General features: G+C 40.9%; 1 protein-coding gene across 1 annotated transcript in view; it reads left to right on the forward strand.

Moving 5' to 3' along the window:
• The window catches only part of ARHGAP24 (Rho GTPase activating protein 24), a 210538-nt gene that overhangs the window by 58727 nt on the left and 126071 nt on the right, over positions 1 to 25740 (forward strand). Inside the window, exon 3 of the mRNA XM_030491341.1 lies at positions 20209 to 20296. Coding sequence (XP_030347201.1) covers positions 20209 to 20296 — 88 coding nt within the window. The remainder of the gene's footprint in view (positions 1 to 20208; positions 20297 to 25740) is intronic.

Here is a 25740-nt window from a genome sequence, read left to right on the forward strand (position 1 = left end):
ATAACATAGCTACTATGAGAAGAAAGTCTTAAGAGTGAGGGCAGCATTATTCTCTGCAATCACTGCCCTGTGTGGAGGCAGTGCAGGTGATTGTTTGGGTCAGATAACTTTCGATGAGGTAGCCTGAGGTAAGACCATACTTTTCAGCCGTTACAGTCTGAGGAGTGACTGCTGGTGTTGCCAGATAAATTTCAGCAGGTAACTGCTGTGTTTTATAAGGCAATTTTGATATTCCTTCTATTTCTACTGCACACGAGGAGCCAAGGTTTTCTGACCAGAATGAGTTTTCTGACTCATTTCTTAAGATGTTTATTCTGACTTGTGAAAGACTGCCTCAGTAGCCTGTGCATTTAGATTGCGAGTCAGACTGCCTTTTGCTGACTTAAAATTACTTACCTGAATGTGCAAATAAAACCTGAGGTAAACTTGTGGAAGCATAAGTGATAAATTCTCAGTGCTCAGTTGGATACGCTGACTATATGAAGAGCGAAGCTCCTTTCGGGGATGAGTTGAATGCTTAAAACTACAGTTTGCTGCTTTATCATCTCAGCCCTGATGCTGCAGTGGATAATTAAAATAAGTTAAGAAAGCATTAATGAAGAAAAAAATAAAAATATCTTCGATGAAGAAGGCACATGACCATATGGAAATCATTCTGTATTTTAGCAAGGTTCTGTGAAACTGAACTGTAAATATTCAGTGTCATCTGAGCTGCCTTCCATGCTGGCTAGCAGACAGAACCTGAAGTTTCAGCAATGGCTTGCATTCAGAGGAGTGTCATTCAGATACTTGAATTTGCTTTTTATTTTTTTCTTAATACAATGCACAGTTTTGAAAATGGTCAAAGTGGAGTAGTAACTTTAGAGTCTGAGACCTAAAGACAGGCAGTGAATAGAATGTGGTCTCCTTTTTATTCCTCAGCTTCATTTAGGGTAGCAAGCTTGGCTGTGTGCAACATTTCCTAGGGAATTCACTTGTCTTTTCTTCTGGGTTATCAACTCCTTCAGCTGGTCATTAATCTCCAGGAAATGTTCTGGAACATGAGCTTTCTTACTTAAACAGAGAGTTCATCTTGTGGTTAGCTTTTCGTGCTTAAGATGTTGCTATTGAATGCTGTGTTTCTTAGTAAAGTTTCTTTGAGGGTGGTTATTGTGAGTTACACTCTGATGGTAAGGAGTTCACATCTTCTGTTGAATACATAGCTACAATACTGTAATAGTCTTTTATTTTCAATACATGTTGCTCTACATATATGCGATACCTGCTTCATGAGTTGTGGATATCTAGTGAGAAGTTTGATTATGGGTATGTCTGTCTAATTAGAAAGAAGGAGACAAAGGCTGACCTATGTCTAATGTTTGTTGTTCATTGGCATATTGCAGATATTAAATGGAAAAGAAGAAATGAGTAGAAAATAACAGCTACTTGAAACAAAAATACTGTGTTACAAGTAGCATCAGGAAGTGAACTTTGCTTTCAAACACCAGAAATAACTTTTTGTCCTCCAATGGTTAGCAGCCCCCTTATACGTTTTAAGGTTTTTAAGATTAGAAGCTCGTGGCAGGCAGTCTTGGTTTGCCATAGAGGAAGATAAAGTGGGTAGCTTTCACAGGGACTCTTTCCCTAAAGTGAAGGTGACAAGCTGATAATAGTGGTCCTGTTCCTTGTAATCTCACATAATCTCTTGATCTTGTCAGAAGGAAGCTCTTGTGCATTAGACTAATCATGATATCAGGTCACTATTGAGTGGCCTGAGAAAACCAGCATTCCAGTGTTTTCCAACCCGCACTTAGTCTAAATGCTTCTGTAAAAATTTCCAAACAATTAGGGATGATAAGCAGTTACACAATAATAATTTTTGTCTACAGCTTGACCCTCGCACACTGCTCTATGTACTGTAATGGACTTTTTGAAGATCTTTCTCTTTTCCTGTTTAAAGAGAATTTCAGCACTGTAGGAGGTCTGTGTCCATTAAAAGGGCCTGTCTATTTTTTTCCCCTCCCTTCCTTTTATTTACTTAGATGTGGTACAAGTGCCGCATGGCTCCTGAAGTAACAAGTGAATAGCTCACAAGAGACCCTCGTTAGTCTTTAACTGAAAATAATTGAGTTCTTTTAGCCTATTAGTGCTTAAGAATAGCCTTCTCTAAGTCTATTACCTCTGGGATAAAAGCCTGAATAAGCAGCATGTACAACATGACTTGTTGCTAGGGAAAGAGGCTTTCTTCCTTCTCTGCCAAGCGGAGTGGCTTGTGTAGCAAATAAAAACTGAATGACCTCAAACTGCATTCTGGAAATCCTCTTTACTCTTCAGTTGGCAGTCTGAAAATATTTCCGTAAGTGACTCTGGCTTTCTGGAGCTGCTCGCATTCCCTTTCAGGAAGTCAGCAATGTGGGAAAAGAAGCCTCTCCAGCCTATTGGGGTCAGATCTATTAGGGCAACACTCACTGCTGGTGCTGGTCTCATCCAAGTAAATGCCCAGAGGCTGGCCGCACAGGGCTCCATTGAAGCCTGTGAGATGTAGGCAGAATAGTCTGCGAAATTGGCTGTCTTTTCCCATTGTCATCACTGAAGCAAAGGGCCAACTTCTCTGCAATGCAAAAGAGGAAGGCAAAATTTCAGTAGCAAAACATGTAATAACTGCAGGGAGTAACATAATTTGGAGCACCTTTGTGAATGTTCACATGTAGCCTTATCTTAGACCTCGCAATTGCCGGAGCCCTGAGCTACAGCTGGGAAGTATGCCTATGCTGATGCTCCTGGATTTGGCACTGACACTGTGTGGACTAACCCAGCAGTCTTGAGTCGTCGTGGATTTTTATTGTTTTTAATTGTTGAACACTGGTTTTGGTGGAGTCACTGATACTAGCCTCTGTCAAAAATGATCAGAGGGGTGGAACACCTCTCCTGTGAGGAAAGGCTGAGAGAGTTGAAATTGCTCAGCCTGGAGAAGACTCCAGGGAGACCTTATTGCAGCCTTTCAGTGATTATAAGGGGCCTATAAGAAAGATGGGGAGAGACTTTTTAGCAGGGCCTGTTGCGATAGGATGAGGGGTAATGTGTTAAACTAAAAGAGGGGAGATTCAGGCTGGATGTGAGGAAGAAATATTTTACAATGAGGCTGGTAAAACTCTGGCACAGATTGCCCAGAGAGGCGGTGGATGCACCATCCCTGGAGACATTCAAGGCCAGGCTGGATGTGGGTCTGAGCAATCTGATCTAGTCGAAGATGTCCCTGTTCATTGCAGGGGGTTTGGACTACATGACCTTTGAAGGTCCCGTCCAACCCAAAATATTCTATGGTTCTGTGATTTTATGAGAATTATTCCAGGGTTATTAAAATAGACCAGGCAATGCAGAAGTGTGTTGAGAGGGGTCTTGCCAGAGTACAGGACGTTTAACTCTTTATTAGCAACAAGGCACATAAAAATGCTTGTTGCTCTTTAACAGCTGAAGCTTGCAACAACTGCACAGAACACAGTGCGGTGGAGAAGAAGATGGTGCCCTACTGATTAGCACATGAAACTTCAACACAGCAGGTCCGCGGCTGTGCCTTTATTCAGCTTGGGTTTATCAGATGGGTCCTTCTCCCCCCGTGGAAATGAGTAGAGTTCAGTTTTTGAACTCATCCTTTTCTTTTAAGAATAGCAAGTTCAGGAGTTGATACTGGATGGGTGGAAAAAGGGTAGTTAATAGTTTTTTTAACATTTAAATGCCAAAAAGGGCTTGGTGCTTATTGCTCTGACATCCGCTGTCTTACTTCAAACGTCTGTTTGCTGCAAAGTCATTGCACAGGACACCAGGGACCAGGACAGACTGCAACTTTCTTGATACTAGCGTGATATTAATGAGTGACAGAAGCTTGAAAATCCTGACAGTGTCTAAAATGTGAGGCTGTGTCCGACTCACGCTTTGCATAAATGCTGTAGCTGTCTCAGTTTAATAATAGAGACAAGAATCCCATGAGGCTGACTGTGGCTGTTGTTTGTCTGGCACTCATATTTAAAAGGCCTCTTTGCCAGAGGTATCTTAAGTCTTGAATATACGGTGTGAAACATCTGTGTATCAGTTAAAATGCTCTGAAACTCAGTGATGAGAACCGTGGACCAAGTATCAGACAGAAGCATTTGCAGTCTTTGGTACTTGCATTGGTTTCCCTAGATGATAAAGCCATTTGTGTTAGAAAATGATTTTCTTTATCCTAAATTCTTCTGATCAAAGCTTTTTCTAGTCCTTGTATAAATGGGAACACAAGCCTTGATCTTATGCTCAGGAGGGAGGTCATTAAATGGCCGTACAAATCTGTATTTCAAAATAAAAATCTATCCCCTAGAGTGGAATAATATCTCATCTGTTGATCTTCTCTGCTTTATAGGGGGTAAAAAAAGCAGACAGACAAGTTGCCCTGGAGTGATCATTGACGCAAACTCTTCTTATGAGAGGGAAAGGAGGTGGTTTAGAAATGGGGATTTCTAATTCAGAGTTGTGGAAAGTAGCCTTTTGTTCCCCAACACAAACCCTGCTAAAAATAGTTGGATACTGTTGCTTCAAATGAACTTGCTACTGTTTGGGTTTGCTTATCATCTTGCAATTCAAGGGAGCTCTCAGGCTGGAGAGCTTTTTTGTTCTGTTTTGCTAAGTGTATTCCAGGGAGTCTCGTTTCTTGATTGAGGCTCCAACAATGGATCATAACAGTAGAAATGATGGTAACTTGCTTCATTCTGCATAGCTCCAAGCCGTTCTTTGGATGTCTCCGCTGACACAGGCAGAAAATGAGTTTGAACCCAAGTCTGTCTTTTAGATTTAGGCTATCTATCAGTGGCTCTTTCAGTTGGACTGGTTTTTTGTAGTATATATAATGAAGTGTTTCTCAGGCTAAATAGCAATCATTTGTGAAAGGTTCCTACCTGGATGGATGGCATCTCAAGGCCCTGGTGTTCTGCCTCTGCAGTGGGAATGTTTAACCCCTTTGTTGATCCTAGGAGTTAAGTGCACCAGTCTCGCCTGACCTGTCCACAGTATGGACTTCTCCTTTGGGTGCTTGTTGGAAAAGGTGGGAACTCTGTCTGGCTTTTATGCATCTGGGTGCATACATAAATAACTGAGTTTCTGAGTAAAAAAGGGAAATCATAGCAGCGTAATCCCTTTTCCTTTAGACAGATGTTTCCCAGGACAGCTGTTCAGTGAAGAGCCTTGGAATGCCTAAAATCTTGCTTTTCCCTAAAAGCAGCGTTTCACATCAACTCCCCATCCAACTCTAAAATACGCCTTTGAGTCTAGATGTCTCCTCTTGGATTGCTATGGAGCACGTTCAGAAGCAGTTCACCTGCAACTGTCTGCTTCACTCGGGGTATCCGTCCAACTACATTCAATGAGTTAACCAGTTTGTGTTCAGTATTTCCTCAACGATTGTATATGTAAAATGCAAAAATTACCAGAACCGGAATAGGAAACTAAAGAAGAGAGCTTTTTAATTATAAATATGAGATGCTGATTGTCAAAATCAATGCTAACATTTGTACAACACAATTTGATTGATGTAACGGTTAAAATGGCAGCCTTGGAACAGGATGCTTTTTTGAACAAGAAAATTTATCTCAGAAAATGCGTTCACAGAAATATTTTAAAATGAAAAGCATGATAAATCTGTCTAGAGCCTACACACAGCATGCCACCTGGTAAAGATTTTAATGAAGTGTTCTTTATTTAACAGAAAAAGTCAAATTAGTGCTGTCACTTGCTGAGACTTCCCTTATCTCAATCACTTTGAGATATTGTTGAGCAAATGCTTCGAAGTGGAGCACATCCAATGTTTTAATTAGAATTACAGCAAACTGGTGAGAAATGCCATTAAATCTTAAATGCAGCTTTCGTGCAACTCTGCCATGAGGATGGGCTTTTTATCAAAGCCACCCGGTGTTTTCTTAGGAGCCAAAGGATGCCCAATATCATACCATGAGATTAATGGGAAATTAGTTCCTCTGGATTTTCTAAATGGAAGACGATCTATTTCTCTGAGTAAACCAAAAATGTACTAGGATGTTATACATCTGTGTGTGAAAGAGAGAAAGCCTTTGAGTGCATTAAATCCTATAAGACAGGGCTTAGTGAAGGATTTTTTGCAGCAGTGGGAGAAGGGTTCACCTAAGTCTCCTTTCTGCAGCCAGTATTTAGAGGGGAATTACGAGATGTGGAATATGTCAGTCTTGAACCATCTGCATAAGGACAAATGCCATCCTCTGAGAGTCTGCAGGAAATTTATGTGCTGCTTTTTTATTACTGGTGAGTTAAGTGTGTTGCTTAAGGATTTTAGGTTGGGCGATGGTTTGGGAGATCACAATTTGGTAGGATCCTTTTTCTTGTGCTTTTCAACAAACCACCACTCTTGTTTTCCATCCAGGAACATAGTGGATGCTTGTTATGTAGTTCCTTTCACCTACTGTGGATGTGGAAGATGTTTCTGGCTGAGTAAACAGTACTCAACTTCTGGTTAAGCTATGCAATGACCAAACTGGAGCTCTGTTGTAGAAGGGATGTAGAAAGCAGAAAGGTGCTAGAAAAAGTAAAAGCAATAGGTAAGGAGGTAGAATAACAAGGGAGAAAGCAGTGAAGAGATTTGTGAGGTACACAGGCAAAGTAATGAGCATGGTCAATAATAGCAGCACAGCAGTTGTAAAATTAAAGCCTTAAAAAATAGTAAGAAAACCTCATTAATTACTTTCATTGTCTATTCTGACTTCAACAGGCTTTGAAGTGGCCTTGAGCCAGTGGCTCAAGTGTGAGATTGGAATTCAGAAGCTTTTCTGTTTTCCTTTTGGCTCAACTCCATTTTGTCTCACGAGACAAAATAATGTGACAAGCAACTCTAAATTTGAGACACCCCCTCCCTTTTTTTGTGGCATCCTAATCAGTACCTTGGTTTCCCATGATGATCCCACTCTCCCAGCTGTAATCAGTATGCTCTGTAGCTGTGAGCATGCCAGAAAATGGGGCCACTTCTGGTTAGGCTCCAAAGTAAACATTTTTACTTGCAGACTGGTGGACTAACAGATTTGACATCTTTGCCCTGCATTTTCACTTTGAAGAAAATAAATGTGCAACAGAAATGAATGTGCATTTAAAAATGCTTAAAACTTCAGAGCTGTCTCTCTTTCAAAAAAGCAGATTCCCGAGTGGTGACAGCAGATGACTGGTATGAACTATGCGTTCTCGTTAGTTGGAGGAAAGGCTCCTTTTCAACAATAACTCCAGGCAGGGAGCAGTCTGCTGGCCAGAGTGTTAGTGTGTTTGCCAGAAAACCTGGAGTTCTGTTTGTGTTCACCTGCTGTGTGAACTTTGTCTTGGTTTCTCCTCTTGCATAAATTGCAGTTTGTCCTTTGCTTTTGTAAGGGCTACTGCGGTCTCTCCTGCAGACCGTGAAGACCTTCATGGTCATTTATATTTTTGTAATTTATTAAAATAGCAGCATGGAATCTAAACTATTTATATTAATACAGTGTGGAACAGAGCAGCTGCTACAGTGCAGTTAATAATGTTGGTCTCTGTCACCCTGAATCCATTTTTACCCTAGACAGTCTGGCACTCTGCAAGATACACCCACCCACCCCCCAGGCCAGGTCTGTAGAAAGCATGTCACACTATCTTATGGAAAACTGTGTAAATGATGGTTTGGTACTTAAATATAAAAAACCCATAAAAAACTGTAAGGAACCCAAGTACAGTCAGTTATTCTTGATATACCTTTACAGAATGTTGTAAAATACCTTCAGTGTTATTAGAAGTGAGTAAAAAATCCAGATTAGGAAAGTTTTATTTATTCTCACTGAAGTAAATGCTATTTTAAGACAGCATAATCTTGAAAAATACTGTCTATTTTTAAAAGACATCTTTAATTCAAAAGGTCAGCCTCCCTGTGGTCCTTGGTAAAGTCCAAGAGCGAGTCCTTCTGTGGCCTTTTCGATATGGAGGGAGCAGCTGTATGGCTCAGCTTCATCAAGGCTTTGGGTATGGTCTCCCATAGTGTCTTATAACCAAACTGCTGAGATAAAGTTGGGAGAAGTGGACTTGTTTTCCATAGATACCTTTTAAGTATAGCCTCTTCCAGCCTGTGTTAGCCTATGACTATGTGATTTTCATCATGCACCTTGTAAATTCCTCTTGGAGTAGCAAACTGGCCTTCCTGTCCTGGGTGTCAAAGGTGGTAAGTAGGAAAGGAATATCCAAGGGAAAACAATAGTTTCCTTCCCTTCTTCACAGCGCATAGAAAAGCATTAAGGCAAATTCAGCCACAGAACCATGCAGTAACTTCTGGGTGGAAATAACAAGTGTTTGATTTATATTTTATCTCCAGAATTCCACTGGAAGTTGTGAAAGTATGTTTTAATTTATAGAATCATAGGATAGTTCAACCCTCCTGCCATGGGCAGGGACACCTCACACTAGACCACGTCACTCAACACTCTGTCCAACCTGGCCTTGAACACTGCCAGGGATGGAGCATCCACAACTACTTTGGGCAACCTGTGCCAGTGCCTCACCACCCTCACAGTAAAGAACTTCTTCCATATATCTACCCTGAACTTCCCCTGTTGAAGTTTAAACCCATTACCCCTTGTCCTATCACCATATTTATGTAGATGTCTATTTTGTCCAACAGTCTAGTTTTTAGAACACCTTCATCTTGCTAAAAGCATCAGCTTCCCATGGCAAACTCAGTATGTTTATAAACCATGTCAGTGTTTTGTATGCTTGCATCCATCGGGTATCAAACAGTTCAGTTCCTAAGGCAGCTTTTAAACAGCCAGAATTCTCTGCTCAATATTTAGTTTGCATAAGAAGAATATTTAAGGATACTTTTCTACACATTACTAATACTTTGGTTAAGAAACAGCTAGATCTCATGCAAAAGCTATAAAAGTCTAATTCAGATCAGTTATAAAGATGAGAAACTACCTGAGAAGTCCAGTTTTAAATTGGAAACAGTATCGCAGGATGGAAGAAGCAGACTAATATGCTGAACTGAAAGTAAAACCTGGAAAAAATCTACTGTACACAAATAGTATTGCTTGAGAAGTCATTTGTAATCAGTGAATCAGTTTTCCAGTTGTGTTAGTTGTTCTGATAGCACAGAAAACATGACCTCAGTCTTCCTAAAATCACTGCTTATTAATGTAATCCCTTAGTCAAAGACCAATAGAGTATCTTACATTAGATACCAGAAAACTAAATGAGCTATTTAATTTGTATAAATGTGGTATTTGTAGCACAGTAGCATTTCTAAGCCATGCTCATAAAACCTGTACTATATAGACAAAAGCTAAACAATGTTTAAAAGTTAAAACAACAAGCAATGTAGGCATTAAAAAAGCTTGCAAAAGAAAGATAGCAGTTGCCACTAAGCTCCTTTTTTTTTTTTTCCCCATGTGAAACTAGACTTTTTTTTCTTCAGTAAAAAACTGCAAGATGATACCTTACATAGGACATGCAAACTCTACTGGAATATTCTTGCTAGCCAAAAGCCACCAAGAATATTTGCACAGGAAAAGAAAAAACAATTTCAGTGGATTTGTATTCCCCTTTCCATGTCTTTGTCACATTTCTTTATGTATGCTGTGGAAGTTACGCTTTATATATAATTTCTAGGAAATATGTAGCAACTTCAGCTTCTACGATGTACTGACCTGGAAATGAATTGTCCTCTGGTGGGATGCTTGCCCATGTATAGCTTTCCTGGAAGAAGTTGTATGTGTTTGGCTTGGAAAGGATTTTACATCTTAAATTCAACATGCAAGGCATAAACAAGAAAACAAACCCGAGCAAACTGATTTGAATCATCCTTTTTCCCAGGTCAAGCACAATGTCAATCATTCTTGGTAAATGTTTGTCTTTATCTGTATTTGAAATGCTTCAGAGCTGAAGAATTCAGTCTCTCAAGACTGTGCTCTCCACCTTTTTAGTATTTCTTCTCCTGTTCACACTGGACCTAGAGAACACAGGTATTTTTTGTATACTTAAAAATTGTTTCTCTTGGTTGATTTTTCAGTTTAAAAAGCCTGCTTTTGTTCTTTTAGTAGGCGTTATAAGAGCAGAAGAGTATAAGTCGTCATAAGGGACACTGTCACTGTAAGCTAAGCCAATAAGAAATACTGAAGAAAAGGAAGTGGGGAAGGAGGAAGGATAATGATCCTAGATGAGAAACTTCGAAAGATGTCTGCTATTTCTGATGATCAGAAGCAGTCTGATCTCCACCTGAGTTTTGCCTTACTATGGTTTTAGCCACTGCCGTTTCTCTGACTGCGTGTGCTAGGGTAACTTCATTTAACTGAAAGTAAAATTATATTTTTTCTTGTGTTAAAGTGGAATGACTGCAGGGTTCCTGCTGGTGGGTATAGCAGGGTCCCCTCTGAACCTGCCTTAGACATCGGAGTAAGCTCCCTCCCCAATAAAGGCCTCTCTGGCAGGGTTTCCTGGGACTAGGAAATGTGGAAATCTTAATTATTTATTTATTTTGATGATTATTTGTATGTCATTATTCTTTTTTCTTTTAGTCCTTGTTGATGATCTTCAGAAAATTATGGCAAGCCACTGCACTGAAGCACATGGTTATTTTGGAGCTAATTGCTTCAGCTCTTTTTAGCCCACCAACCAGCTTTTAGAGAGACATTGCAGGTTTATAGTGCTCTGATCACTTGTGTTGGTTTTCTTTGCCTTCTCTGTGCTGGGTCTGCATCCACCTTATAGCACAAAGCTCCAGGCTGGGCACAGTGTTTCAGTTTGGAGGTGAACAGACAAGTTATTTGTTGCTCCATCATCTGTACTCCAGGATGATGTTTGCTCCTTTAAGTGTTGTGATATCTATTACTTATATTCATCTGTTAACTGTTACAGTGGGTCAGGTCTTGACAATCTGCTCTGAAAGTCAATTATCCAGCTGTATTTTTTCCAACAGGAATGCAGTGTCAGTATTTCCACAGATTGTTAGGCTGTTTTCCTTCTAAATTAATCCTCCCGCAATGTAATAGCATAATTCAGAATGAGACCTACCAAAGCACTTCATTATCGTTAGCAGTTCTGGTCACTCTAAATGCTTTTTTTTTCCACCACGGACTAGATCCTAATCCTTTTCCTCAGTTGTGGGAATTAAACCACAAATTGAGCGTATAAATGATATGCACTTGATCTGTGGAGGTAAGGCAACTGTGTGCAGTAACCACTGGTTGCCCACCTTTTCAAAATGGAATAGAAAGCTTAGTTTCCTCCTCTGAATCTTATCTTGAAAAATGTTTAGTTCAGTATTTTATGATTGACTTGATTTAACCTGCTCAATAATGTATGCTACATTCTCTCACAGTGTCACCTCTATCTGTCAAGACTGTCACTGGAGAGCTCTATATATAAATGAGAGGCCATACTTTGAATTTTCTACTGCCAGCTGTCATCCTTTTGGGGAATAATTGCATTGTTTTGGCCTAGACATTCTCATGACTAAAAGTCAGTAAACTTCCTTTGGAAAAGAGGCCTGTAAAGCAAGAGTTGGTCCTCTGTGTTCTGATGCTTTGTGCTTTATTGTTTTTTTCCCTTGGGAAAATAGTTCCATCTAATAATAAGCTAAATTTCTTATTTACCAGAGCTACTGGAAGTAAGATTTTTCATAGCTGCCTTTCTCTTCTGTAGTAATTCAGTAATGCCCAGTCTGATTTTTGTCTATTGATCAAAATTTAATGATCACTACAAAGCCTAATTTTATCAAAACTTCCATGCATGCATCTAATAATGATCTTAGCTTGTGCACGAGTCCTTAATGCAGTCTCCGAATTTATTTATACATGTCTCCTTTGTCTTCAGAAAATACCAAGGGTCCTTTCTGTAAGCAACACAGCAATTGCAGAGTGACTTCCCCAGGAAGGCACCATGTACAGTATAGCTCCTGCAACTTCTTTTGGCAGCTGGACCCTGTGACCTATTCTGTTAACTGAGCTGTGTCCCATCATACCTGTCTCCCTTCTCCTGAATCAGAGTCCCAATTACTCCTGCTGGAAGTGCTTGTGTGGGAACACAGGCTCACCATGCCTTCATGTCTGAGGTAACTCTCAAGAGTATTACTCATGAATTAGTTCACCCCCTGTAATGATCTCCTCAGCTCCTTATAACCCCTGTGCCAAACTTGGGAAAGAAAAGCAAAGCATCTCCAGGAGAAGCAGTGTTTCTCACAGAAGCGGGTGACATATAATTGAATAAGCTCATTCATTAGGGAGAAGCCAGGAGAGAGTGGATAAAATAGGTGTTCAAGCTTCTCTAGATACCACAGAAAATCAGCTTTAGAAAGAAAAGCTGCTTCGTACTAATCCAAGATCTGTCTGAAACTCTTTAAAATAGCAGGCAGAATTTAGAGGGGGAAAGAGAGTGTGTTAAGTTTTACTTTCAGCTGTAAGGTAGAGGTTGGTGCTGGGAAACGGATTCAGAAAATGAAAAAGCTTTTAATAATTTCAGACATTGTCTGAGATGTGGTCAGGAAATGGTCACTCTTCTCTCTTGCCCCTGCTATTGGAATGAAAACTATAGGCATGCAGTATGCCTGTATCTAGCCACTGGTTTTAGGCAAACTTAATTTTTTGTGGTGTTACAGCTTAACTTGATATGAGCTTGCTTTCTCTTGTGGAACGAAAAAAGAGTTTTTCTAGGGGCTGCTCAAGCCAAGATTGCTTCATTCTTGAGGGGAAAAAAGTTTTTCTGGAGCAGAGAGAGGCACTCAACCATTAAGTGAGATGTGTGGCAGGAGAGAAAGAAAAATCTTTAAAGAGGCTTATCACATCCTAGTAAAACTGCCAGCTCATTCTCTCATGTCAGATTAATGTTTTGGTACCCATTGCCAGGCAAACAGTACATGTGGTATTCAGCACCAGAGGTGAATTTACTTCTTTTTTGGAAAACTAAGCTAAGAGGTAGGCTTGAACCTTTCCTTAGGTAAAGGAAAGATCTCCTTTATACTCCTATTTGTGGAATTTCTGAGAACTAAATGACAATACTCGTTCTTTAACGGAAACAAATTGGAGTAATGTGTTAACACAGCAGGATGAGAAAATGTCAAATGCAATGGAATTTTTGCTAGAAAAATGTATGCTGTGTACTGACTGCATTTTACCCAACCAACCCTCTTTCTTGTGTAACTTCTCTGCCTTCGTTCCTGGCGTGTTACATAACTTCTAAAATCTGAATAGCCTCCCCTCATCCCCCCGGATGCCTCAAATAGCACTTATTCTCACCCTGTGCATGCTGCAGTAACTGCAAGACAGACTACATCACTTCCTGCAGTAACTGTACCTCTTCTAGAGCCTTGGTTGCTTAAGTGGTATAAAAGTCCACACTTACAATAAAAATTCAAAAAATCTTTCTTAAAATAAAAAATATTATAAGAGAACATCTGGTTCCTTCATTCTCTTACAATGAAAGTGTGTATTAACTTTTGTATTGTTGTCCTACTATTGTAATGTCAGGTTTTCTAGCACACATGATGCATATATAACAGTGACAATTCAGTAAAATCACCAAAACCTGTTTTCTTTATGTAGTGTTTACCAATAAGATTTAAAACTCCTACTGTACCTGAGAGTATGATCTCTGGACAAAAATACTTTCTGCTTAAATTGGAGAACAGCAATTCTGTAGCTTCAAAATATCACTGGAGATGACTAGTCAGAGCATTACCCTGCTGTAGTCACAGTTGCAACCTTTTCGGGCCTCATGGTAACTACCCACCTATAGATTTGTTGTGAAGTAAGCACACCAAATGACTTGATAGATCATAACTGTAGGGCAGCAACAGGAATGACTGAAATGTTTTGAAATCGACCATTGTTATTTAATTGGATAGAGAGGCCAGTGAATTTGAAGCAAAGAGCTGGCCTCCGGCAGAGGATGCTTTTTTTACAGACTAAGGCGCTCTCAGTTTGTTTTCACAATCATGGAATCATAGAATGGTTTGGGTTGGAAGGGACCTTAGAGATCATCTAGTTCCAACCCCCTGCCATGGGCAGGGACACCTTCCACTAGACTGGCTTGCTCAAAGCCCCATCCAACTTGGCCTTGTGCAAGGGTGAGGCAAAGCAGAGGTGCTGCACTGGACAAAGCAAGCCAAGTCACATCAGGCAGTGTGCTGTGAACAGTTCTGGGTCATGCTGTGCTGCATGGCCCAGTGCACTTGGGGTCTGCTGGGCTTTGCCCAGCTAGAGGCTGCTGAGGCAGTTTTCTGCCTCTGCCACAGCAGTGATCCAGGGCATGGAGCCAGCTCATTAACTCACCCTGGTCCCAGCTTGAAACACAGAAACCTCTGTGCCGGTAGTCAAATTAAAGCGCTAGCTTTCAGAATTGCTGTGCCCTTTTGCAGCGAGTGATTTTACCGGCATCTTGGAAATGCATTGTAATGGTGGAGATAAAGTGGGATTTTTATGGTTACTGCAGTCAAATTGTGATTTTAGTGAGCGCAGTGCAGGTTTCATTATTGACCTCAGTATAAGTGGATTTCTGCCTGTGCTATAAATTTTCCTCCTCACCTCGTGTCTGTAGGTTCCTGAAAGCACAAAAGGCTCGCTCAAGACATGAGATAATCTATTTCTGTGATAGTTTAGAGGCAAAACCAGTAGTTATGTGAGGAATGAGGATTTATAGTTAACTAATACCAGCTTGCGTGTCCACTTTATCCTTCTTTGTTATGCATCACTTGTTTATGAATTCACAGTACATGTATATGTCTATGTAGAAATATGTGGAAATATACATGTATGTGTATATGTGCATGTGCATACATATCGGGGGTATTATTTACTCTGGATTAATTACAGGCTTTACTGTGAAATACAGTGGGATGCCTTTCAGGCTGTGACCTTGTAAATGCTAGTGACATTGAGAGTATTGTCCACTAAATGTAGTATTTTTCAGTTTAAGATGCCAGCCAAGTTGAAGTACGTGGTTGCTCTTAACTATGACACTCAAGACTTTCCAGAAGCAGCAACAAAAGAAACCGTATGAGCAGTGCTTTGTTGCACGTGGTTGTGAATCATATAACAGACGCATGGACCCAAAGATCCTTTCTGCTGCTTAATCCTCCCTGTCGGTTGCCTCCTTCCTGGCTGATGATCTTCTTGCCTCTCTAAGAGCTGATTCTTTTTTACCCCTTTCTCCCTGTCTGAGCAAACTTTTTCTAAGAGCTGTGCATGTGTTTAGTCTGGCACTCCTGAGGGAGATGCTAGACCTCAATATGGGAATAGCAGCTGATTGCAGCCTGGAGACCACCTCAGCACTGTTTCTGAGGACTTTTTGTCCCAAGGGATGCAGTCCAGCTTGCAGAGAAGCAAGCTGGCCTGTGTTTGTTCAGGGACTGCACTCAGGCAGAGATAAAACCTTGGAAACCTTTGCTGCCAAACCAATGCAACCACTTCTGTGGTGTTGTCGTTAACTGGTTAACCAACCTCTATAAATAGACAAAGAGGAAGAAACTATGTGAAGATCCTCAAAGTTAACTGAAACTATACAAAAGTACCAGAAAAAAAATTCCTGGGAAGAGTTTCCCATGAAACAAGAAAAACAGATGTGCAAATGCAGCACTTATCTTCAAAGATGAAGTAAAATTCAGTGATCTTTGATAAATCATCAAAGTTGGAAGGGCAAGAAGAACATCTGATGTAACTGCTGATATTATGAACTTCTGAAGTAATGTTTTTAAGGGGTGACAGGACACACTATGAGCAAGCAAATAAACCAGTTAAGCTTTTGGGAACTTTATTTGAATAAATACTGAAGACATTATTTTGGCAAGAAACCAGTTAATTTCCTCATGTGTCTACATGCTTTTGGAGTAAAATCCATCCAGAGGTATTGAAAATCATGTATTGTCTTTGTAGTTTCCAGTCAACATCTTAAAGGCATGTGAATTCCTTGTATCGTAAGCTTTCTTGGGGATACCTGATATCTCTTGAACACAGGTGGTAAGTCTGCTTCAGAAAATGAAGTTCAAGTAAGGCTGGGGAAAACGTACCTAGGGAAGAGAAAGAAAGAGGCACAGGGTTGCTTCAGTGTTAGTTACACAGAGTGTTCAAAACAGAAAGACTAGCTGTCAGCTGGTTGTCATGGATCACTTTTATGGTGGCTGTCCTGTCTCTTCTTCCATGTTTCCTCATGAAGTTCATCTGCCGAATGGTCCTGAAAGTGGCGCAGGGGACCAGCGTGGAGTAAAACATCTCTTTGAGCAAGAGTGTAATGCTGTGACTCTAATCCAAAGTAGGTTTATGTCATTCTTGCTGCACTGGAGTATTTTATAAGGCACGTCGTTAACTGAGTAGTAATTTTTCTTCAGTTACAGGTTTTATATGTACAGATTTTTAATAATAATGAATTTTAATAATAATTTATTTTGCTGTTTAGGTCATCTTTGTTTTGAAGCAACAGTATACTGTAGTAAAATCCATGTGTGTGGATTTTACTCCTTTGAGGGTGGGCTTGAGACTTGGTTAGGGAAAAGGCCAGTGCTTCTTGAGCAACCCGAACTACTTCTGTAAGTCACCCTCAGCGCTCAGCTAGAGAAGCAGAACTACCCTGGTAAAGACAGAAGTGTTGGAAATTAGAAAACAATTTGGGCTTATCAGGAGCCGGAGCTCTTCAAAATGCTGCTGACCTGGTGGAGGCACAGGCCATAAACAGAATGGCAATGGGACCAAGGAAGGAATTGTATCAGGACCACATTTGTCTCCCATTCCCCTCCCCTTTTTTTTTTCCCATTTCTGTAGACTGTATGTTTTGTTCCCTGCTAGCACCATGTTATTTTCTTTATTTTTGAAAGAGAATTAACATGGTGTAATCTGGAGTCTTGGGTTGAGAGGTTTTTTAACAGTTCTGAATGATTTGTAGAGGTTGATATGAAGCAATGTGAAATTTTCTAATTATGGAACACTTACATGCACTGATAGCCAAGGCAAAACATGTATTTCCTCTGGAAATCACCTTCATCTTTTATGTGCAAACTACTATCTTGTTAGGTGTCTTAAGACTATAGTTGTGTTTCCCCTTGGAATTAGAAAACTCCAGGGGAAAAACCAGAGCTTTAATTTGTTGAACCTCTCTGATAGTCTGTATTCTTAGGATTATCCAAGCTGTAAGGATGGGCCAGATGTAAGGAAAGGCACAGAAAGGCAACTGAGCAAGGGGACTGAGGGTGACGTGGGTACTGGGGTCCTCCTGCTTGTATCAAATACTCAGCAGCCACATGGTTGTGCCACATGAGGGGCCACAGGGGTTACAGTACAGTGTGTTCCCTGGGTGTCAGTGTGCTCATGTGAAACACACCGCCAGCTGCTGAGAACTAAGCAGAAGGACAAAGACCAGATAGCCTTGGTATAGTTACGTAGATAGCTACAAAACTCACTGAAGGGGAAGTGTTGCTGTATGGCGAAGGCGGAAGACGGGTGTGAAAGCAGACGGAATGGGAAGTGAAAGAGCTGCAGTTAGCCTCTTAGGCTTTCCCCACTAGTCTGAGGCATGCAGGTGCATGTTGCACAAACAAAGCTATTTTCTTATTTAAAAAGCCCCCCATAGATAGATTAAGTGTTTCACGTGCACTGATATTTCCAATAATAGCCCTGAAAATAGACAGCAAAATAAAATTAACCATTTGAGGACATGATTCTTTTTCAACCACCGCAATATTCTGTATGCTATTGCTGTCTGGATTCCCTTCATATTAACTTAGCTGTTATGTGTGGCTTTAGGCTTCATATTTTAGTAGGTGAAATAGGCTTCATCTAGGAAATGAAGACACTGAGGTTATAAATAGTGTGACTGTTTTGTTCTTATGTTCTCAAAAATCTGTCATTAAGACAGCTCGCTGTAAATACTAAAAGGGTTTTACATCAGAATGGAATCAGAAAGTATCACATTGTAACGAGACTGCAGCATGTCTGTGAGTTGCTAATGAGTTGACTGCAAAGCTGAACGCAGTTTTCATTTACTGCCTCATTTACAGAAGGCCCACATACGTTGTATGCCTACACTGCTGCAAGCTCATGAGCCAGTGAAATTTACTCTAGTGTGAAGACTGATCTGCCCATCCCATGTGCTTAGTGGAGTTTTTTTTTAGGTAAAGCTAGCTCAAGCTGAAAGTTAAAGTGGTCAAGAAAATTCGGCTTGTCTTAATGGTCTATTACATGTAACATAAAATATATGTAGTTGAAAATGTTTTTTAGATATTCTTATTCCTGGTTTCCCATGATTCTCAGAAAAATGTATTCATAGAATCACAGAATGGTTTGAGTTGGAAGGGACCTTAAAGATCATCTAGTTCCAACTCCCTGCCATGGGCAGGGACACCTTCCACTAGACCAGGTTGCTCGTATCCCCATCCAGCCTTATATGCTGCTTTTCTCTAGCTCTTATTTGAGAAGTTGACTGATTTTGTGACTTCTCTTTTACCATTCATATAATCATCTTTGTTTATGATACTATTCTTGCCTAATAAGGTATTTCACAGAAGGTTTTGGAGTGTGACAGCTATTAACTGTTGCTGCTTATAGCAGGAACGAAGGAAAACAGTTTTAGTAGAGCTATTGGACCAAGGCACTTAATGCGTGTAATGTACATCTGTGTATGCAGTGAGTAGGGAAAGCTGCCCACAACTGCTAATTTGTGCTGCTAATACTACCTCAGCAGAATACTGTCTGTTTTATCTGTTTTCAGCAGAAAGTATCATAGTATTTAATGGAGGTGACTTTTTGTGATCTGATAGAATACCTGTGCACCTTGTCTTTGACTTCCCATGAGATACTGTACCCGCTGGCAGACAGCAATGTACAGACATGTCAGTGTAGAACTCAGTCTCCACATCAGCTGCTACAAATACTGATTTTGTGAAATGTTTGTTACCTGTTTCTTCAGATAACTTTTTCCTGTTGATTTGTAAAGTCTCCTTTGTGAGAACGCTATAGCATTCTGTTTGTCTTGCCTTCCCAATAATTGTAAATGCTTCTGCTTGTAATGAAGGTTAACGGCTATAGCAACAAATACGGGATATCAGAATTGACATTTTTCATGTACAGAGTTATCTTTGTTGCTGTTTAGATGAGGAGTCTGACAGATATTTAGAAGCAGTGTTTGGTAGAAACTACTGTGGAAAATGGTGCTCCATGTTGGACCAAATGATCCTTATGGAGTCCTTCCAACTTGAGATATTCTATGTTTAAGCCATGTAAGTTATATAGGTTGTTTACTTTGGAGATAGGGACCCTGTTATGCAGTAATTGGAGAATATTGCTAAGTAGGTATTATCTCCCCGTGATTGAGAGCTTGTATATAATACAATTCCTAGGATGCATCTCTGAAAATTTACCCCTGACAGCCATTCCAAAATAATTTCATTAAGGACTGCCTGCTAACTGAGGAGGAAATAGTATTAAGAGGGCCTATAATATCTGAAAATGAAAAAAGTTCTCAGAGGAAATGGGTAGTCTGTTGATCCCAGCAGGGGCAAAGGGACATATGCAGAGCTAAAATTCCTATCTGCCTTCTCAAGGTAGTAAAGTTGTGATAAAGGTGTTCAGAGCCCATCGTGGCTATTATCCAATGTACCTGCCTGTAGCAAATGCATCTTTAAACAGGGCTCTTGCTGTGCCTTTGTGAGATGCCTGTCTGCTGATGTTGCCAGTGGGTGGAAATGGGATGTTTTCTTTGTACTTCTTCTCTGGGATGGCGAGGCAAAAGAGCACAGAGCAGGAACTGGGTATGTGCCCCACAGCTTGAGGTTACTCTTCTGTGCATATGTTGTTTGGCTTTAGCCAGGAAACCTAGCTGGTAAATTAATCTGCCTCACACATGCAGCTTAATAGCTTTTCACTGACAGGGTCAAACTAACCCTTTCTTTTAGTCTCAAATTTTTCCTGCAGCACAGTGGAATTAGTACATTTGATTAGTACGAAAATCTGCATGGTATCAAAAACCCAAGAGATGAAAAAAAAACCCCTAAAACAGTTACTGAATGCCTCAGTTTTAATTAAGGGGACCTACGATGTTGGTTTTTGGTATAATCCCTCCTCAGCATCCCTTTGGAATTCAGCAGCCCAGGTGCAACATCACAAATTCAGGTACACCCCAGTCCATAAAGAAGCAGCGTTAGTCTATCAGAAGTGTGGTAGCAGTTTTAATCCCATGTTTGTTGTTTTTTTTCTTTAGGGCACCATTCTTCTGCCTGGCAACAGAGTAATTGAGCATCCCTGCAATGAAGAAAGCCCAGGAAAATTCCTTTTTGAAGTTGTTCCAGGTAGGATATTCTACTCTGTGTAAAAAGTCTTTGCAGTTTTGTTCTCAGTGACAAATGACTGTGTCTGTTCTGCCAGAACAGAAACTGAAAGTGATTAATGACTCAATTTAAGGGGAAAAAAACCCTTGGTTAGTTTGTTAATACTTTCATAATTTTTTTCGTTCACCTCCAGGCAGCATAAGAAAACGATGTGTTTTTTAATTGTCAATTTAAAGCATAATTGTTCCCACCAAGGGGTTGCACCACTGAGTGGCATAGCAGTAATACGAATGTATTTGGTAATTATTTTAGATTATATTAGATGCTGTGAAGTAGTGTGTCCAGTAATAACAAAGGAATCCCTAACCTAGCATCAACAACTTAACCAGTGTAGCACGTTGACTTGATGACATCAGTACCATCACTTAAAAATGCTTCCTGGTCACTGTGGGTAGATAAACAGATTGCAACAACAGCAAGTGTTGCTGCTTTGAAACCCTAAAGTTGTTTTTAGTTGTGTGGTTTTTTTCCTTGGGGTAGATTTGTCTAAAGAACATCACACTGTCGACTGAGTGGTACTCCTGACTCTGTGTATTGCTTAAGTGATTTGCTAGCCTTTACTGCCTTGGACTTCTGGCAGGCAGACTTTGGCCTGTTTAGAAAGCTGGTTGACAGAGCCCTTTGGGAGGCAAAGAAGTTCAGGAAGGCTGGACATTCTTCAAGAAGGAAATCTTAAAGGCACAGGAGCAGCCTGTCCTTGAGTGCCGAAAGACAAGGTGGTGGGAAGTAGACTGATATGGCTGGACAGAGAGCTCTGTCTGGGACTTGAGGAAAAAAAAGAGTTTATGACCTTTGGCCTCTGTTTTTAATTGTTACTCCAATTGTTCTCAAGGTACATAGCCCACTGAGCTGGAAAAGAGAACAGAATAAAGCCCCCATAATCCAATGAGAAGTGGTTAGTGCCCTGCTATGCCGGTTAGACACAAGTCTACAGGGCTGGATGGGATCCATCCAAGACTACCGGAAGGAGCTGGTGAAAGTGCTCACCGAGCCACTTCCAATCATTTGTCAGCGGTCCTAGCTAACATGGCTGCATAGCTGAGCGCAAATTGTTGTAAATTCAGATTCATCAAGGCGCACTGCTGGGTCCTGCGCTTGGGCCACAACTACCCCGTTCAATGCTACAGGCTTGGGGAAGAGTGGCTGGAAAGCTGCTCAGCAGAAAAGGACCTGGGGGTGCTGATTGATGGAGCTGAACATGAGCAGCTTGTGCCCAGGCAGCCAAGGTGGCCAACAGCACCCTGGCCTGTATCAGCAATAGTGAGGCCAGCAGGGCCAGAGCAGTGGTCATCCCCCTGTACTCGGCACTGGTGAGGCTGCACCTCGAATCCTGTGTTCAGTTCTGGGTCCCTCACTGCAAGAGAGACATTGAGGTGCTGGAGCGGGGCCAGAGAAGGGCAACAGAGCTGGTGAAGGGTCTGGAGCACACGTGTGTGAGGAACGGCTCAGGGACCTCGGCTTGTTTAGTCTGGAGAAGAGAAGTCTCAGAGGGGGACGTTATTGCTCTCTACAACCACCTGAAAGGAGGATGTAGTGAGGAGGGTGTCAGTCTCTTCTTCTGAGGTAACAAGTGATAGGACAGGGGGCAACAGCCTCAAGTTGCACCAGGGTAGGTTTAGATTGGATATTTGGAAAAATTTCCACACCAAAAGGATTATCAAGCACTGGAACGGGCTGTTCAGGGAAGTGGTCAAGTCACCATCCCTGGATGTATTTAAAAGACGGAGACGTAGTGCTTAGGGGACATGGTTTAGTGGTGGACTTGCCAGTGTGAGGTTAATGGTTGGACTCTATAATCTTAAGGTCTTTTCCAACCTAAATGATTCTATGTTTCAACATCTGTTTAGCCACTGTTTATTCAATATATTTTGTTAATCCCTGTATTACTTTTCAATCTACTTTCCCACAATGGCTATTTAAAAGGGTAAATAGAGGATGTTTATTAAAACTCACCACCTTGTTCTTGCTCTTAAACCATCTTGGTGTCAAGGCACAAATGTAGTTGTCTTGACTGATGTGCAGAGATTTTGATATGCTGAACAAGTGTAAGAAATATGAAGTAGATTTCAAAGCTATGGAGGCCTGTCACTCACTGGAATTTGCAGATGCAGCTCAATGCAGTGCAGCTTTAGTTTTCTTTTTATATGTGGCAAATAACTTAATTATGAAAGCTGTGTGTAGTAAGGGATTAGTATGCAAAGAAAGCCAACATGGTATCCGTGAGGTTTGCTCAACAGTCACCCCAGCTTGAATCAATCACATTTTAAAAAGTTTCTCAATGTGGTCTGTGTCTTTTTCATATGTTCAAAATATTGAAAGAAACCTATTGTTAACATTGCAAGTCTGGGGTTGACTAAAATCTTGATTCCATTCTTTTAAATTGAAAAAGTGCCCCCTCCCTCCCTCCACCCCCCCGAATACACGGAGTGCTTTCTAGCCTAAAATTTCCAGGAAAAATGGGGCTTCCAATCAGTCATTTCATAAATTAAGCCTGTATTTCTTCCGGATGTTGGAGATGGCAAAGAAAGAAGCTGAGCTGCTGTAGTTGCAGTGGTTGCTGTTACTGCAGTAGGGTCCATACCCTACAGCAGTGGGTGTGGAGGGGCTAAAATCAGCAGATAGGTGCTCTGGCACTGATTTCAGTGATGGTAGTTTCCTTCTCACAGACATGACCATGGAAAAGCAGCTTTAGTTCCTGCTGTAGGTTAAACTAGGAGGCATCGCTGAGGAAGCGCAAAAAACAAGGGTATTCCTAGCTCAAAAGGGCTGCTATGCTGCCACGTCATAAGTGAAGAAACTGGTATAAAAGATTTTGCTGAAGCTGGTGCTCTGTATGTCCTGATTCATATGACACCTTAATCTGTCTGATAATGCTCACCCTGGTATAATTTCATCCCTCAAAGACCAGTGCTGTGTCATGAAACATCCTATCTGATTTTCCTTGTGTATTCACATATACCTCTGGTCTATGTGAATTTGGCATGAAGTGTAGAGTATTTAACCGTCGGCCCGAGTTGCATGTGCAGTGCCGACATGAAAACCTTCCTATGCAGGCAGCTGTATGGCACCAGAGGGTCGCTGCCTGCACGGGACCTGCCACAGCTGAGCTGCAGAAAGCTCCTTCAGATACAGCTTGCAATCTTCCCTAACAGGAAGAATTCTGGCTGATAACAGGATAGTAGGAAATGGTGGTGGAATAAGGCTTGAACAGTCAAACACATTCTGAAGGCAAGGTCTTCTGTCCGCGTTCAAGCACTTTCCTCAAAGATCACTCATTTTCCACAAAGATCAATCATGTATGATGCTATCCCAAACACCACTGATACCTGTGGGATGCTTACAGCACATTTGGAGAGGTCAGACTGCACTTAGCTACAGAACCAGTACCTGGCTGTTGCCTAAATTGTAGAAAGCCTCCAGAAAATGCAGTGTTTCACCCTGGTTTTGAGTTACAGTGCACTGTGAAGTCTCAACCACCATCTGTGTTGGTTCTGCTCCCATATTTTGACTGTTTATTCTTGGTTTTCAAAGTGTCATCACCTCTGACTCAGTTTTCTTCTAGCCTGAGCCCTTACGTGCCAAGCTTCAGACCCGGGTCATCCTTCATGTCCAAGTTAAAAAACCTAGGGCAGCACAGCTGACGGTGGTGTCAGCTGCTGAACTGATGGGCAATGCTAAGGGAAGAGCACAATCATTCTCACAATTTCCCAAAATATTTGTGACGCCATCTTTCTATGCAGTCAAGTTTAAAAGTAGTTTGCAATTAGTGTTAGGGCTGCCTTCAATATTTATCTGGAGCCTTCCTGAGAATCAGGTAGGGTGTTTTGTTAGCTTATTTGTGAATTCTCAGTATGGTGTTTTGAATGTGTTTAGGATAGCACTGGTGCATGCAGCTATAATGACTTCATACTGGAGTAATTTTTGTGTTGAGATGATATGCTAAGACTTCATGACAAAAAGAAGTTTTTGGGAAATCAGATAGGACGTTTCATGCCGCAGCACTGGTCTTTGAGGGATGAAATTAAAATTGAGTCTCAGGCTGACTGGAGGCATCAGAGTACCTATAGAAGTGGTGTCAGCTGTATGTTAAACAAAGATGAAGTGAGCTTTGCCAGCATCATGTCACTGTTGCTTCCCAAGACAAGTATTGTCAGACTTTTTTAACGGAGCTGTTTGTCATCTCTATCCTCTTAGTGACTCAGTATAAAAGTCAGTTTTATAGGCTGACAGCCACAAAACTGAGCTCATTGAGTGCAATAGAGAAAAATCTATGGTTTGGGTGGGAAGGGACCTTTAAAGATCATCTAGTAATTGTATATTGTAACCAAGGTTCTGTTTAGCCTTTGTTAGCTTTCGTATGAGAAAACAGCTACATAGCAATAAGATCTGTTTGCAGGGGTTGTTTTTTATTTTGTCATTTTGAATGAACATTGTGTTAAATGTATGGCACTGAAGCTCATGCTGCTCTTTGACTCTGTTTTTCATGTATTGAAGTAATTTTAGTTATAATCCCAAAGGCAATAGTGACAAGTCCTCTTTTTGTCTATCAGGCCTGTGGGCGGCATGAAAACTTGTGTGCATGTTTGTTTATTGGTAATACATGCAAATTATTTTGGGAATGTACGTGGGAGTAGGTTTATACTATGAAACTAATTCTCTGTACACAGCCGTCTCTGAAGATGAATGAAAGAAATGTGTGGGGAGACAAGTATCTGCAGTTTTGATGCTGTAATTAAAATACAGATGCCTTTAATTTGCATTTTGAAAACATTCTGTTCATTCCTTAACTCATGACATGGTTTAATACTTAAAATTGCTCCTTTTTTCTTTTGCTGTGCTGACAAAGTTAATTTACAGGAGTGAAACTGTCTTCTGTACACCATGAGGCCCATGTCACACTTCTGTGCAGGAGTTTTTTGTACTGGAGTCAGTGTGACCATGAGGTGATGTCTGTGGTTATTAACAGGTTCTCTTGCACTCAGAGGAATGTTTCATACTCGACAGAAACCAAAAGAGAGTTTAAATAAATATCTTTTTAAAGAGAAATATGCACATACAGCCAAGTTTGTAAATAGGTTTGTTCAAGTGATTGTGTTTTATTTGCTGATTGTTACTAGTTTTATTTAGAAGATAAAATCTCATTTTGTGTATTTGTTCCTTTCTAAAGGAAACCTGATGTTTTCATCTTGGTATGCAGGTGTAATGGGGGAGGGTGCTTGTGTTCGCACAGAACTGAATGATGTGACCTAGCTGTGTTTCGGTGAAGCAAGTGTCACCTGTAGGTATGGAGGTGCAGAACAGAGGCATGTGAAAGCACTGCACTTTGCATGTGTGGTGACTTTCAGATGAGGGACTTGATTCCTGCTTCAGTCAAGTTTCTTCACCCTATTTGCACCAGGAGGAGC

Source organism: Strigops habroptila, chromosome 7 (genome assembly GCF_004027225.2).
Source record: "Strigops habroptila isolate Jane chromosome 7, bStrHab1.2.pri, whole genome shotgun sequence".
NCBI classification, from domain to species: Eukaryota; Metazoa; Chordata; class Aves; order Psittaciformes; family Psittacidae; genus Strigops; species Strigops habroptila.